Source organism: Rhineura floridana, chromosome 6 (assembly GCF_030035675.1).
Source record: "Rhineura floridana isolate rRhiFlo1 chromosome 6, rRhiFlo1.hap2, whole genome shotgun sequence".
In the NCBI taxonomy this organism is placed as follows: Eukaryota; Metazoa; Chordata; class Lepidosauria; order Squamata; family Rhineuridae; genus Rhineura; species Rhineura floridana.
The window spans coordinates 101,227,275-101,242,901 of NC_084485.1; the positions used below are offsets into that span (position 1 = coordinate 101,227,275).

Here is a 15,627-nt window from a genome sequence, read left to right on the forward strand (position 1 = left end):
ATGAGCTTTCCCACCCCATAGACTTCCAATAGGAAATAGCTTGTAATTCTAGTTTTTTCTCATCCATGTTTCAGGCTGAGGCAGAATGTAAATGGGACTAACCCATGGATCAGATTACAAACTAAGGAGGCCCCAGGACATGCCAACTTCCTAAAATGAGAGGAGCAGGGCCACAATCCTTCCTGAAAGCCATGTCCTCTGGACTGGGATCTCTTCCCCCAGATCCCAAGGGAAAAGTGTAGCATAGACCAGCACATCCTGCAAGCCACTTACATAGGAATGTATCCAGCCAGACCATGGTCCATCCAGCTCAGTGTCTACACTAGCAGTGGTTTTCCTGGATTTCAGACTGGGATATTCCCAACCCTAACTGGGGATGCCACAGATTGGATCTGGGACCTTCTGCATGCAAAGCAGATTTACTGCTACTGAGCTACAGCCCTTCTTGCATCTGATGAAAGAGGCTCTAGCCCATGAAATGCCACAGTAATAGTGCAGCATTACATACGGCTGATCAGAAGTTAAGTCTTACTGAGTTTAATGAGTTGTTCTCTCAGGTAAATATGAATAGGATTAAATCTAATAACTTAATGGGTTTAATGCTTAGTAGGTATTTATAGCATTGTGCTGTGTGTGTAGTAGAAAGGACTACAGCATAAAATGTTAGGTAGGGGTATTGACACACTCCCAAGAAGCTTACTGCCATGGAAGACTGCCATGGACACACCAGTCAAAAAGCTAGACGATAACTTTATTTTCCCTCGTCAACAAGAACAAAGTGGTTACAGGAAACTCCTGACTCCACCCAGACCCAAATTAAATCCTGTGCCACCTAGTGACTAGACTATATAATGATGTTATCCACACACATGACACTTCACTCTACTTGCCTTGTCAACAAAACCGAACACTTATACTACTCAACAGGCACACACTCTCTTTCTCTTGCTTTGCCTCGCAAAACCACCATTTTTAAAATGTGACTTTAAAAACACACTTCTCTTTAGGTCAGTGCCGCTATACGTTTGTCTTCTGTTAGCTTATGCTAGTTTCTTTCTCAGCCAACGCCATTTTACTGCCTGAGGCAAAAGACAAGATGGTTACTCCTCCTCACCCTATTATTCATACAGAAGCCAACCAGACTGGCAGCAGAATTTCATCTCAGCACTGGGATGGAACAACATCCTTCACTTAGCCAGAAAGCAGGAGGCAAGTTTAACGAGTGCCCAGCAGGCTTTATGGCACACACAACTCTGTTCTCTTAACACCTCATCCGTACTAGCCTGTGCCTCAGGTGGCTGCCTCACTCTGCCTAGTTTGCCTTAGTCTTCCCTATTTCCATTTCTATACAATTGTTGTTGTTGCAGTAATTGATTTATATATCGCTTATATGCCAAACTGGCTTCCTTAGCTGTTCTTTTCATTTAATATTGTATGTCTTAAAACAACTTTAAATAAAACTTGTGCGTGTGTTGTAACTGAAATGGTAGCTAGGTAGGTAGAGAGAGCCAAGCATTACAGCGTCCAGCTGGGTCTTTTCACATAGAATAATGAAGAACGTGGCGCTTTTTGTCCTCCTCGCTGGTCCAGCAGGGGACGCTGGTGAGCCAAGCAGAGTTGGCTTGCCGGCCTCCTCCAGCCAGCGGGGCTGCGTTGGCCTGGGATGGGGCGGTCTGGAGCCAAGCTTTTGGAAACTGACAAGCGAAGGAAGCTGAGAGGAGCTAGAGCGCGCGCTCGGAGCGGCAGCCACCTCAAGAAAGAAAGGAAAGGGTAGAATAGGAACGGAGGACGGGCGGCCAAAGCCCCGTCCCTGCGCCCCGGGTCAGGATTCCTGGATGTTGGAGTAGCGAGGACCGACGAGGAGCCGGCTCAGGAATGCAGCGGCAGCTCCGGCCGGGCGGCTGGGAGAGGAGCCCTTTCCTGCTCCAGCTGCTCTTGTGGCTGCACACGCGGAGCCTGGCAGAACCCGCAGCCCAAGGTAAGCCAGGCCCCCGCCCGCCAAGGCGGCGCCACCTCCTCCTCCTCTGCTGCTGGGCGGTTGCGGTTGCGGATGCGCCGGCCGAGGAAATGTCTTTTTCTTTCTTTGCTTGCCTCTCCTCTTGCTGCTCAGTCTTTGCGTCGATGGCGCTGCCACGGCGGGCTTCCTTCCCTCTCTCCCTTGAAGTTGCCAAGAGTTTGGTGGTGGTTTGTCAAAGCTGCGACTATCGGAGAAATGTCGGCATCTGAGGAGGCTGTGGCGCGCTCGAAGCGCGCCGAAGCCAGCCCCGCTGCAATCAGCGGGACCCACTTCCAGGGGGAAACGAGAGCCCTGTACGGTACACGTTTATTTGGCAGGAAGTCCCATAAGTCTCCTCTTATGCCTATACTTATATGGGAAGAAGCTTCATGGGATGAGCTCCCAAATAAACGGGCCGCGTAGTCATAATGAAGGATGGTCGGAATCTGATATTGGGGTTTAATTAGAGGAAGGATTCCGCCTCGCCTGGCATGTTGGAACATAGGAGCCTGTCAGTGGCAGGAAAGTGCGAAGAGGGGTGCCTGTGAGCATGTGCAGAAAGCGTGTCTTTCATCACTGTGGAATCACAGTCCTTACCTTCTCCTAATATGGGATCAGGGCAACATGGCGTTTAGGGTTTGAGTCCTGGTATCTCTCATTGTAAAAATGAATCTATAAGTCGTTCTCTGCGCACAAATCACGCTCTCTACAATGCTCCTTCAAGAGAAGCATCTACCGTTGGTGACGTTGCGCCTCCTGCTAACTCCAAATGTCCTCAGTTGTTTGCCTCAACTTCTCTTTATCTCAGGAGCTGAATTGGGTGGGTGTTCTCCGGCGCTTGACTTCCCAAACGAGAGTTGCCGAGTCCCAGTTTGCCTGCCAGCTGTGCCCTTTAACTTGATAGTCTCTCCTCCTGATTCCAGATATGTCTGCAATTGTGTTTGTACAATGATTGGGGGAAATACTCTGCACATGCTCAGAGTAACCCTAATGTTGCTTCACATTTTCCAGCAACAAGCACTGAAAACAAAATCCGAAACCCGAGAGACTTGGAAGTGACAATGCCTAGGTAGTGGAGTCTTTACTTGAAGGGGGTCGCTCCCCTGCGGAGTCGCTGCTGTTGAGGATTCCCTTGGCTTTTCCCGTCTCATTTTATTCTGTTTGTTTTGCTAGCTCTTCTGTGAGAGCTGCTGCAGGAACCATCGGAGTGTCGCCTCCCCCCCCCCCAAGTTTGCATTTTGTTGAATGACACTGAAGGTCCATGCCTAAATCTGAATAAACAAAAGTCTCGAACTCTCCTCTTGTTTATCACTTACATCTTTTCACAGTTTGCAGCAGAGCTCAATAAGATCTATGCATACATTGTGTGTTCAGCACATCATCTGCAGAACCTAATGGCAACTATTTGGTTAGTCAGACTGATTTGTGGATTCTTCAACATTATCTGAATTGGCACTAAAAAAAAAGACAGAAAACACAATGGCTTCCTTTAAATAGCTAATAAGACTAACTCGGGCTTTATTAATATCTCTGTGGGAAACATTTCAGAGTCCCCCCTCTTTTTTATTTTTGGGCTGGAAAATAATGAAAGAGATGATGGGTTGCTCCTTTGGATTCAGTTAGGCTGTTCTTGAAGAATGAGTGTGTGTGTGAAAAGCTGACAGATGACCGAGGCCACAATCATAGACCAAGTTACCTGGGTGTAGGTCCCACTGAATTCAGTGAAACTTACTTTGGAGTAGACATATTTAGGATTACAGGCTCTTAGACCAAGAAGGATATATAGTTGGTTCCCCCGGTAAGGAATATTGTGGTTTTTGAGGATTGTTTCTGCAAGCATTTACAGATGCAAAAAATAATTATAGAAAGGCAATGATTTTTATTGTAATAGCTGCATTAGTGTGTGTGTAAATTATACATAGTTGGCTGGAATTTTTAAAAAGTATATTTTGATTGGAGGCTGCATTAAAAGGTGCAAACGCAGCAAAGGTGCTAAGATTACATAGCACAATCACATAGTGCGTGTCTACTCGGAAGTGACTGCTGCTTACTTTTGTGCAACTTATTCCTAGGTGAGCATGAATTGTAGCCTTAATGTGGATTAGTTTCATCTCTAGCTGCTCAGAAAAACCTGAATGTTGTTGAAGCTAATTTGATGTGGATCTCAGTAATGTCCTAGATGTTAGCTTTTCTGAACCAATGGTGAGCATAAGAGAGTGATTTTATGTATATATTTCGTAAAAGAAATTCTTATCAAATTATTAAAACTAGAATATTAGTTCTAGTAAATATTAGTAACTAGGGTTATAATATTTGTTTCACACATGAATTCATTACTATATGCTTGATGATGGTTGGCTGACTGTGTGAACATACCTCACTGGAAAGCATTGTATATAAGATAACTTGAGGTCATGTGAAAATTTTAATCTGCCGCATTAAATTTGTAGCATCCCATTCTAATAAAAATTTGATCACTGGAACTTTTTTCAGGCTTGCTTCTTTCCATAAACCATGGGGGGAAAGGATTCTGAAACGTGCAAGGAGTTGAGTACAGTAGGTTCCCCTCTTTAAAAGTTTGGCCTCTAACTTGTGCAGGGTGACAGAGGATGGAGCTAGGGTGGCCCACCCCATGGCCTTCCCTTGCATGTTTACTTATATGGAATGCTGAAGAGGGTTTGGATGTAGCAATCTTCACGTGATGAACATTCATGTGAATCAGCATCAAGAGCAGCCTAATCATGCTTCCAAGAAAATGCATTTGCAATGAAATGAAAAATGGATCTCAGTAGAATCTTAGTGCAGGATAAGTCCTATTTATTTGTTAAGGGGGAGAAATAAATGTTTGACTATCTGTTGCTTGAGCCATATTACCAAGTTCAAATGTTTCAATATAAAAGAAATCAAATACTCAAATATTGTTTTTTATTATAATAATGTGAAAACAACATGAATTTGGGACGCCGTTTTTGTTTGGATATTTAGATTTCAGGGCAGATTAGCTGCTTTCAAATCTTTGGAGGAAACACATATACTTTGCAACAAACTTGAAAGGCGTTACAAGTTTTGTAACTATCATTGCAACTGTAACCATAAGGACTAAAGTTATTTCATCATTTTTATTTTTGTAATCCAAATCTAAGAAGACTGAAAGTCAAAAAGCTCTAATAAATTATAGGAGAGGGTAAGACCATTGAGGGTGGGGAAAATCGGGGGGGGGGGAGGAAGACTTCTCATCTACTCACACCCATACCCTACCTCCACTTCAGCAACCTTTGCTTAAGCTAAGCTTTTAAAATCATTCTTTCTAAGTCTCGGTAGTAATGGGAGGTTTTGTAAGTATAGCAGCTCATAGCCAAGTACAAATCAAGTCATGCAGATTGTAGTTAGGAGCTGGTATGAAAGCTCACTACTGAAGCTTCTGCTCATGTTCACACTAGAGGCAAAGGGTTACTAAGTTCTTTACCTATGGTGACATTTGGATGGTCAGTCTCATCTTATGAGCTTCACACAGCTTCTTTTATCTTTCCTTCATGTAAGTGGGGAATCAAGCCAAGAAGCGATGGTTAACCATAGCTTTCCATTACCTCCAAACTGGGAAGTATGGTTAATGCCTTCCAAATAAGGTAGCATATGGAAGCCAACTTTAAATCTCAGCTTCATATTCTGGCTTGTCTGGAAGCTGCTAACCATAGTTTCCTGGTTCAGATGTATGGTTAACTGTGACTTCGTGACTTGTTTACCTTCTTGTGTGAAGAGAAAGCAAAGCAGCTGTGTGGGGTGCTTACCAAGCTGAGATTTTATTGTTTGAACAGGGCCTATGTCTCCATTTGGTTAGGAATGACTCAGTGGCTGGAGTCAATATTGGTCCTGTAGTTAAACTATAACCCCCATGTCCATGTTTTTGTTTGTCTTTTTAAATGCAAGGTTTATAAGTGCCGAATCTGCTACTGCACTAACTCCAAGAAATGTTTAAAATCATGAGAATTGCAAATAAAGCGCCAAATCACTGTTAAATTCAGGTTGGATTCAGGCGGTCAGGGTGCAATCTTAACCAGGTTTGTAAGTACTTTTGAGTTTGGGAGTATATACACTTAGGACTGGGCTGCCTACTGACCTAAAACTGAATTGAAGCTACATGGAAAGCATTGAGAATGTATTTATCACACTTGTATGTCACCTTCCTCTGAGGTAGTCTGGGACATACATATAGGGATATTCCATTTTATCTTCATTACAACACCATAAAGTAGGTAAGGTTGCAAGAAAATAACTTGTCCAAGACCATGCATGTGTGTTACATGTGAACACAACTGCAAATCTGAGTTTGATCACAAGTGTATACTTGACAGGAAGCCACAGTCAAATGTGATGTTCAGACAGATGTATATCCGTGATGTGTGTGTTTGTAAACAGTGTCTGTTGCATTCACACATTATATTTTTAGGTCTTTGCTGCCTTCAAGGATGCTGGTTGAGTGGAAATGTAATTTTGGACAACTTATTTATTTCATTTATATACTACTTTTGATTAGAAACAAATTACAAGGTAGTTTACAAAAGATAATATAAAATAGAAATCCACAGTCAACTAATAAAAGAAGAATACTCTTAAAATATCCAAAATGAGCACATTAGTGCAGCAGCAGCAAAATCATAGAGTCATATAAGGCCATCGAGTCTAATCCTCTGCTCGATGCAGGAATCCAACTTAAAGCATACCTGACAGGTGGCTGTCAGGTGCGTTTTGAATGCCTCCAGTGTTGGAGAGCCCACCACCTCCCTAGGTAATTTGGTTCCATTGTTGTACTGCTGTAACAGTTAGGAAGTTTTTCCTGATGTTCAGCCAAAATCTGGCTTCCTGTAACTTGAGCCCATTATAGTGGTAGACTGTTCAGAAAATCAGTGGTCCCAATGGCCCCCTTAAAACAGCATCACAGGATATGAAGCTCTGAATGAAGAGGTGTGTCTTAAGAAACTGAAAAACTGAGATATCTGATATATTTCCGCAGATGGGGATTTCCATAAAGAGGTATGACCACCATGAAGGCCCTGATTTGAGCCCATCTCCAGACAATGCCCAAGAGAAGGGTCCTCTCCAAGGATCAGTGTCTGGGCTGGGACATACTGGGCAAGACAGTTTGTAATGTACTGGACTGGCCCTAGGATAAATGGTGCCTGGGTGAGGAATGCATCCTCCTGTGGTCAGTTTTGCAGGGCCACCCAGACGCTTTATGGGGTTTGGTGCAGATATGAAGTTGAGAGCCCTGCTGCTGTCCCCTATAGGGACCTATGCATTTATTTATTTTATTTATTTATTAGATTTATTAGTCGCCCATCTCGCTGGTTGTCCAGCCACTCTGGGCGACGTACAGAATAAAAACATACAAATACATTAAAACATTAAAATCTCAACAATATAAAAAACCTAACCCACCCCAAAAGCCTGTCTGAAGAGTCAGGTCTTCAAGGCCCAGTGGAAGCTCATCATAGCGGGGGCGTGACAGAGATCGTTTGGGAGGGAATTCCACAGAGTGGGAGCCACAATAGAAAAAGCCCTCTCCCTAGTCCTCACCAATCTAGCTGTTTTAACTGGTGGGATAGAGAGGAGGCCTTTTGAGGCTGATTTTGTTGTGCGGCATCCTTGATGAGGCTGGAGGAGCTCTTTCAGATAAACTGTGTGTACAAAGCTAGGGGCCACATGTGAGAATTAATGCATACATGAACCACACGTGAGAATTCCTCCTTCCCCTGGAATCAAACAGAATGACAGATGTGCTTTATTTTTTCTTACATGGGAATAAGGGAAGAGGGATCAGGTTTATTTTATTTATTTATTTATTACATTTATATACCGCCCCATAGCCGAAGCTCTCTGGGCGGTTGTGCTTCTCCTGAGTACCTCCTCCAAATTCCAAACCCCTTCTGGCAGAGCTTCTTTTTTCTTCCTGGGGCTCAGTCTCACAGGGCTTCTGGTTGTGGCTGCTGCTGGTCTTCTCCACTATTCACACCACTCCTACACTTTTCCCTGTAATAACTGCCACAGAAAATGGCTGTCCAGTGGCACATTGCCTGGAAATCTTGGGTGGTGTTCACTCACTCACTCCACTAATTTTTACCTAGTGCATATGACATCAAAGTGGAAATTGAAAAAGAAATATACTTTAAAACTAATTGAAGGAAGATCTTTTTTGTAGTTAGTATCTAAGCAACCTGTAGAACCTTGGGGAAAAAAGGTTACAGACAATTGCTTTTTGCTACCCTAGGTCACTGCTGCCAGTACATTAAAAAATGCAGCCACTGAGCTCAGCTTGGTTCCCTGGGTAACTGCCCAGCCTCTGAACCAGGGCCAGTGTCAGGCATGCTGGGGCCCTTGGGCTCCAGCCTGCCCCGGGCCCTGGCACCCACACACACGCATGCATGCCCCACCTACCTACCTTTCCCTTGGTAAATGCTGTCCACGCTGTGCGTGCATGCCTGCCATTAATCAAGATGATGGCCGAGGCTTCCTTAAGGGGCTGATGCCTCCACCACCATCTTGGTTGATGGCATGCATGCGTGCTATGCACGCACATTCTTGCCATCAACCAAAATGGCGGCAGGGGCATCAAACCCTTAGGGAAACCTCAGCTGCCATCTTGGTTGATGGCAGGCTTGCACCTGCAGTGCAACCAGCATTTATGTCAAGGCAGAGGTAGGTGGGGCATGCAGGCAAGCGTTGTGGGCCTGTGCAGCAGTAAGGGGGGTGCCTGGGAGCTCCCTCTTGTGATCCACAGCAGGGTCGGGAGGCGACACTACCACGGATTGCAGAAGGGACTGCTACCCACCCAACCTAAGGAGGGCCCTTCAGGGGCCCTCGGCCATGGCCCAACCTGGCCACCCTCTGGCACCAGCCCTGTTCTGAACTGTCTTCAAGGGCAGCCCCACGTAAAGTGTGTTACAGTAATCCAGATTTGAGATTATCAGGGCATAGACAACTGGAGCAAAACTATTCTAGTTCAGGAATGGTCATAGCTAGCAAGCTAGCCCTAGCTGGAAATAGACATTTCTAGTCTCTGTGGCCACTTGGGCTATCCAGTGATAAAGATGGATCCAGGACCTCTTTAGGATAGTGAAGGGACTAGCTGGTTGCAACCTGTTCTCTGGGTCAACTGAACAGTCTGAGGCCAACCAGCTTTCCTTGCTACAGATTTTTACTTTTGGGAGTAAGAAAGAATTTGCTTATATGGAAGGCCACTTGCAATACTGATCTAATGTGATTACATATACATTTTTTAGAGTGGAAGAAGAGTAAAATATTACTTTATTCTGAAAAAATACCATGAAACAGCAAAATGTAAAAGCTAATAAGTGGGTGTTATCTTTTTCTTAGGAATATCTTCTGTGGAAGTTTAAGTTTATAATTTTTCTTTCTAAAGGTTAAACATTTAAATCCATTATTTAGATAATGTTCTGCTGGGTTTTTACATTTCATATCACTATCACTCTTCTTGCAAAATACTCTAACAAAGCTGTCTCTTAAGAGGAAAACTTGGATAGTTTCCCCACAATTCCAAGCATTCCTACATATTTCTTCTGTAAAACATCTTTCAGAGTTAGACTGCATTGTTACTCTTTTCAAAGTTGACCAAATCAGGACCTAGAGATAATATTGTCAATAATTATATGTCTCTGATGCTGCCAAATGGAATGCTTTCCCTTACGTTATGCATTTGACATTTCTGACTAGGAAGAAATTTCAACAGGAAGTATCATAAAGTTAACCCACTTGATTGGGAATTGTTTAAAAATACAGTATTAAAAGATCAGTTTAGAGAAAAGGCAAGTACAAAGTGACATGATACAAGTGTATAAAGTATGCATGCCTTGGAGAATTTGGATAGAGAAAGGTTTTCCTCCCTCCCTCATAACACTAGAATTGTGGACATCCAATGAAGTCAAATACTGGAAGATTCAGGACAGACAAAATGATGCCCTTCTTCACAAGGCGTATAGTTAAACTATGGAATTTGCTCCCACAAGAGGCATTGATGGCCACCAACCTGGATGGCTTTAAAAGAGGATTAGACAAATCCATGGAGGATAAGGCTATCAATGGCTACTAATTATGATGTCTATGCTCTGCCTCCATAGTCGGAGGCAGCATGGTTCCAAATATTAGTTGCTGGAAACCATAGGAGGGGAGAGTGCTCTTGCACTCAGGTCCTGCTTGTGGGCTTCCTATGGGAATCTCTTTGGCTACTGTGAGAACAGGATACTGGACTAGTGGGCCATTGGTTTCATCCAGCAAGCTCTTCTTGTGTTCTTTTTTAAAAAATTTTTTAAACATTTCATTATAGTTCTTAAAATCCAGCTTTTTAAATAAATCTAGATTTACAACACTGAAAATATAACATAAAATATAATAAGATATTTTACTTCTCAATTAGTAAGTGATGATTACTTCTTTAGTGTGTGAAGTCGACCAGGTGCAGAACAATGAAAACATAAAACTAAAATTAAATTCTCCCTGCCTAAAGGAAAAATAATTTGAGCATTAGGTGGGCCTGGTCCAGTAGCAGTTTAGCAAAATATACATGGAAACTTGTATTAAAACAATCTCATTTGCAGCAGTAGTTTTAAAATTAACCTTTAAAGGATGCATCTATCTATCTAATACGTTTCTCCAATGACAGTTCATGACACAATAAATTTGTGATACCTTAGCAGTGTGAAGTTGCTGCACCTGAAATTACTCCCGCATCACTCTCCACATAGTTCATGTTGCTTTTGTGGCTTCCATGGCTGTCCAGTTTAGCAGTTGGACACCATTAAGTCAAGATATGAACAAGCCTGCTCCCTGCATGCACAGGCCATTTGTGCAAGCCATAAATAAACCAGGAAGGCAGTAATTAAAGTGTGAAACTATGGTTTCCAGTTCTGGAAGAAGCCAGGATATTAAACCATGGTTTGAATTTGGTTTAATATCCTGACTTCCTGTGAATTTGGTAACCATAGTTTCCTGGTTTGGATGAAACAATAAATTATGGTTAATGGAAGATTTCTGGGTTGCTTGTGCTGTAAAGGGATGAGAAAAGAAGTTCCATGCACAGGCAACCAACTCATATCATGGCTTAGTAATCCAAGTTAGGATCATCTGAATGCTCAATTGGACACAGTTCTCCACCATATATAGACAATTATATGATTGTTGCACATAGTGATGCATCTATGACTATTTGCTATTACATATACGGAAAGGAAGTAGCCTTCATGTACTGTTTTTGTGAGGTCATTTCTTGGTTCCAGGTATTGAAGCTGGCCCATTTTCTGTTTGTGGTTTTAGAGTTCCATCTGTTCCCAAGATGCAGATGCATACCTGTCAGTATTTCAAAATTCCAAACAGGTGGATTTGAACTGTTTCCGTTGACCTCAAAATCCATCTGTCAAACTCTCTGTTCTTAACCCCTAAGTTCTACCCTAGGCTGAAGGGTAAAGCCTATAAAACTAGATGGTATTTTAATAGTTGTAGTAATTCATATCACATTTGTACATTTCTGTTGAGGGTGAGAACAGAAGGCCACTTAAAACACCAGTGATGAATGCTAGTTGCCATTCCTAATGTTTGTTAAAATATTCCTTTTTGCAAACCTTGCTTTCACTTAATTGCTGGTAAAAGAAGAAACATTTATTAATTCTTTATAGAAAATGGATACTAACAAAAGAAAACTACAGAAATACCTCAGTTACCAAAGTAGATGCATTCCTGGACATTACTTCTTTAACAGAAACTTTGGTAACAGAGGTAGGAATAACATGAAAAGAATAGGGATAAGTTCCTATACCCACTCTTAGACAGTAGGGGCAGCTTCAACAGGGGCTTTAAAGGCCCTTCCCCTCCTTTCCCCTCCCCTCTTTCTCCTCCTCTGAATTATATTGGATCCTTCCCTCCCCAGTTCTGGGAGAAAGCAAGAGATCTCTTTACTGCAAAGTAAACACACAGGCTTATCAGTTTCACCCTAGCAATGATACAGCCTGATCAGTTTCACCTTACACCAAAGGCATAGGCTTGGAAGCTGTGTCAGGTTCATCTTAAAAAAAGCCTTCCTTAAAAGGAGCTTCCTCTCTGGAGGATTGGTTAACTGAGGTATTACTGCAGTAGACGTTGTTGTTGTTGTTGTTATGTGCCTTCAAGTCGATTACGACTTATGGCGACCCTATGAATCAGTGACCTCCAAGAGCATCTGTCGTGAACCACCCTGTTCAGATCTTATAAATTCAGGTCTGTGGCTTCCTTGATGGAATCAATCCATCTCTTGTTTGGTCTTCTCCTACTCCCTTCTGTTTTTCCCAGCGTTATTGTCTTTTCTAGTGAATCATGTCTTCTCATTATATGTCCAAAGTATGATAACCTCAGTTTCATCATCTTAACTTCTAGTGACAGTTATGATTTAATTTGTTCTAACACCCAATTATTGGTCTTTTTCACAGTCCATGGTATGCCCAAAGCTCTCCTCCAACACCACATTACAAATGAGTTGATTTTTCTCTTATCCGCTTTTTTCACTGTCCAACTTTCACATCCATACTTAGAGATCGGGAATATCATGATCTGAATAATCCTGACTTTAGTGTTCAGTGATACATCTTTGCATTTGAGGACCTTTTCTAGTTCTCTCATAGCTGCCCTCCCTAGTCCTAGCCTTCTTCTGATTTCTTGACTATGGTCTCCATTTTGGTTAATGACTGTGCCGAGGAATTGATAATCCTTGACAAGTTCAATGTCCTCATTGTTAACTTTAAAGTTACAGAAATCTTCTGTTGTCATTACTGTAGTCTTTTTGACGTTCAGCTGTAGTCCTGCTTTTGTGCTTTCTTCTTTAACTTTCATCAACATTCAGAGGCAACCCAAATCTCTTAACAGCTTCTGTTGGTTGATGCCCAAGCTTTGTGGAAGAAACTGAAGAACAAATGGCCTAAGGATTTCCCAATGAGGAAGGAAGGCGATCCAGAGTGAAGATGGGGATTTGCTACAGCAGCGGGAATACCAGCGTCCCCTTTATTCTAGATCTTTGAGCTTCAATGGCCAGAGGATTTGGTGCAGCAAAGGCTTTTCTACCATTTATCTTGTTTTTACTACCTTGATTCCTGCTGGTAACACTGACGTTTATATTGGTGTTAGGGGTTCAATTTCTGATCTGTATTGCTTGCAATAACAAGACAATCACTGGAGAAACCAGATGACTTGAAGTGCCACTTTACCAGCTTGACCTTTTACAGTAGATCCTCTGAATCGGTGTCTTAGAAAAACATGACTTTTAATCTATGCTCAGTTTAAACAGAGATCTGATCAGACCAGCCATGTTGGTGCTTAAGGATCTAAACTCCTAGTTTTACCTCTGCTTGCCATGGTCTTAAAGATCATATTTGGTACACATTGAGGGGCTTGTGGTTGTGCTGCACAAAGTCCTCTTGTACTGCAGGAGGTTTCTGAACCTATTTTATTTTTGGAGGCTTATTTGCCTTGTCTCACAAAGAAATATTATCCACATATACAAAGAATAAATAATGCTGTAACCTGCTCTGAATGTTATAGCAAGGGAAGAAATATGCAAGGAAGCTCATTATACTGGAGTGGATAAAGAAGTATGGAGACTCTCCACCCTAAAGTTTGAGACATAGGTTCTACAGCCCCTCCCCTTGAGAGGCTCTTAGGTAGTACAGTCCTCAACAAAATCTACATTAATAGTTGCCAACCACCAAATGGGAAAATACTCGTAGATGGTCTGAACGTAAGGCATTGTGAGGAAGCTACTTTAGATGACAAATGTTGGGTACTGTTAATGAAGTGGGAGACAATCACGGGTACAATCTATCATACAGCTCTTATCTGTAAGCTCCAGGAGGCTGAGGAAGATTGTATTTGTATTTTCCACCTCAGACACCAACATATTTTTGATGAAACCCTGATCCTGTATGAACCAGGATTAATCATTTATATTTACTTGTTGATTTCATTTTTACCCTGCCTTTCTGCCCGGATAGAAACAGTTCCTAAGAAAGTCTTATCTTCACATATTACTTTAATAAATGTCTTTTGGGAGGTATGTGCTGATTTATGTACTCACAAAAAAAGTTTGGGTAACTTAAGTTAAACTTTCCCAAGCAAGAGTTAGATATTTGAAGATCACTTGTGAATACATAAGCCTGGACAAAAATGCCTTCCCTGAGGTGTGACACTGGATACTGTTCTTTAGAGACAGGCAGTGAAATGCAATAGCCATTTGAGACTCTGAAAATCTCACAGTTGAAAATGATTCAAAACCCCTTAACTAAAAGCAGGTGCTTGTTGCACAGATGATTTTGCATTCCAGGAATATCTATACAGCTGCCTAATGCAAAATAAAAACAAATAATTGTGTGAAATTGGTAAATAAAAGCCCATTTCCTAGCAGCAAAGCCATATGTTCTCGTTGCTTAAGAAAACTAGTAAATAGTGTATTTTTATCATTTAAAAACTTGTTAAAGCATATTGCATATCATCAGGACATTTTAAATATTGCTGTTTTGTAAAATAATTGAAGGAGGACTTGCTTGGAAACAGAGAGAGAGGGGGAACCATTAAGTTTATGAGGAATGTTTCAGACAAGCTAGGAATTTCCACACCTTTTCAAACACCCTTTCAAACCAGGTGCTAGTTTTGACCTATAACACCTTCATGGCTTGGGACCTCATACACTGTGACCACCTTTCCCCATACAAGTCTACCTGTCTACCCTGAGATTGTCACCTGAGGCCCTTTTCCTTTTGCCCCCTCTGGGAGAAGCCCAGAGGGTGGCTATGAGAAAACAGCCTTTTCAACGCCAGTTTGTGTGGAATGCCTTCCTTAAGGAAATTTGCCTAGTGCCAACACTGAGATCTTTTCAGCTCCAGGCAGAGACCGTCTTGTTCTTCCAGGCATCTGGTGCTGAAATGATTTTAGTTCTACTGCTGTTTTAGAGAGCATTCTGTTGGTTTTGTGTTGATTATGATTTGGTGAGTGGGAAAGATGTTTTCTTTAGCATTATTGTTGGATGATCACTTTTAATGTATACTATGGTTTTTAATGGTGTTTGATTTTTTTGTCTAATTTTTTGTTCTGTAAGGCTGGTGTGAAGCGAGTCATATGTATAAGTAATAACACTAACAGCATCCTATAGTATATCTTCAGTTATATGTGGCTCATTGAATGACTTAACTGTGCCCCACCCATAATCTTCCATCACAGAACCTCCCCATACTTCAGTAAATATCTCAGAATTATGGTCATGTTATCAAGTCATGCAACTTTGTGGATTAAAAAAATGAGGGATGAAAGGGGTATTTAACCCTTTCTCTGCTTTTTTTTTTTTGCTCAGGATTTTTCCCCAGGTGCTTAGTGTTTAAGAGGATAAATATACATTTTCTTCATGTATGCATGCATTCATTTGGAGATTCATATTCTGCTCTTCTAGTATTTACTTGCCCATCAGGGCAGCTATCAACAATTGGTGGCGGCTGGTGCCCATTGGGACTGGTAGGTCTGAAGGTAGGGAGGCCAATAGTAGGTGGAGCCGGAGCCAATGATAGGCAGAACCAACTGATTCTAGATTTGTCCCCATCTTCCTCCCTGCT

The 15,627-nt window shown here is 42.0% G+C and overlaps 1 protein-coding gene across 1 annotated transcript in view; it reads left to right on the top strand.

Moving 5' to 3' along the window:
* The first annotated feature begins 1,595 nt into the window (after positions 1 to 1,595).
* The window catches only part of ROR1 (receptor tyrosine kinase like orphan receptor 1), a 333,715-nt gene continuing 319,683 nt past the window's right edge, over positions 1,596 to 15,627 (top strand). Inside the window, exon 1 of the mRNA XM_061633310.1 lies at positions 1,596 to 1,978. Coding sequence (XP_061489294.1) covers positions 1,876 to 1,978 — 103 coding nt within the window. The 5' untranslated portion in view covers positions 1,596 to 1,875. The remainder of the gene's footprint in view (positions 1,979 to 15,627) is intronic.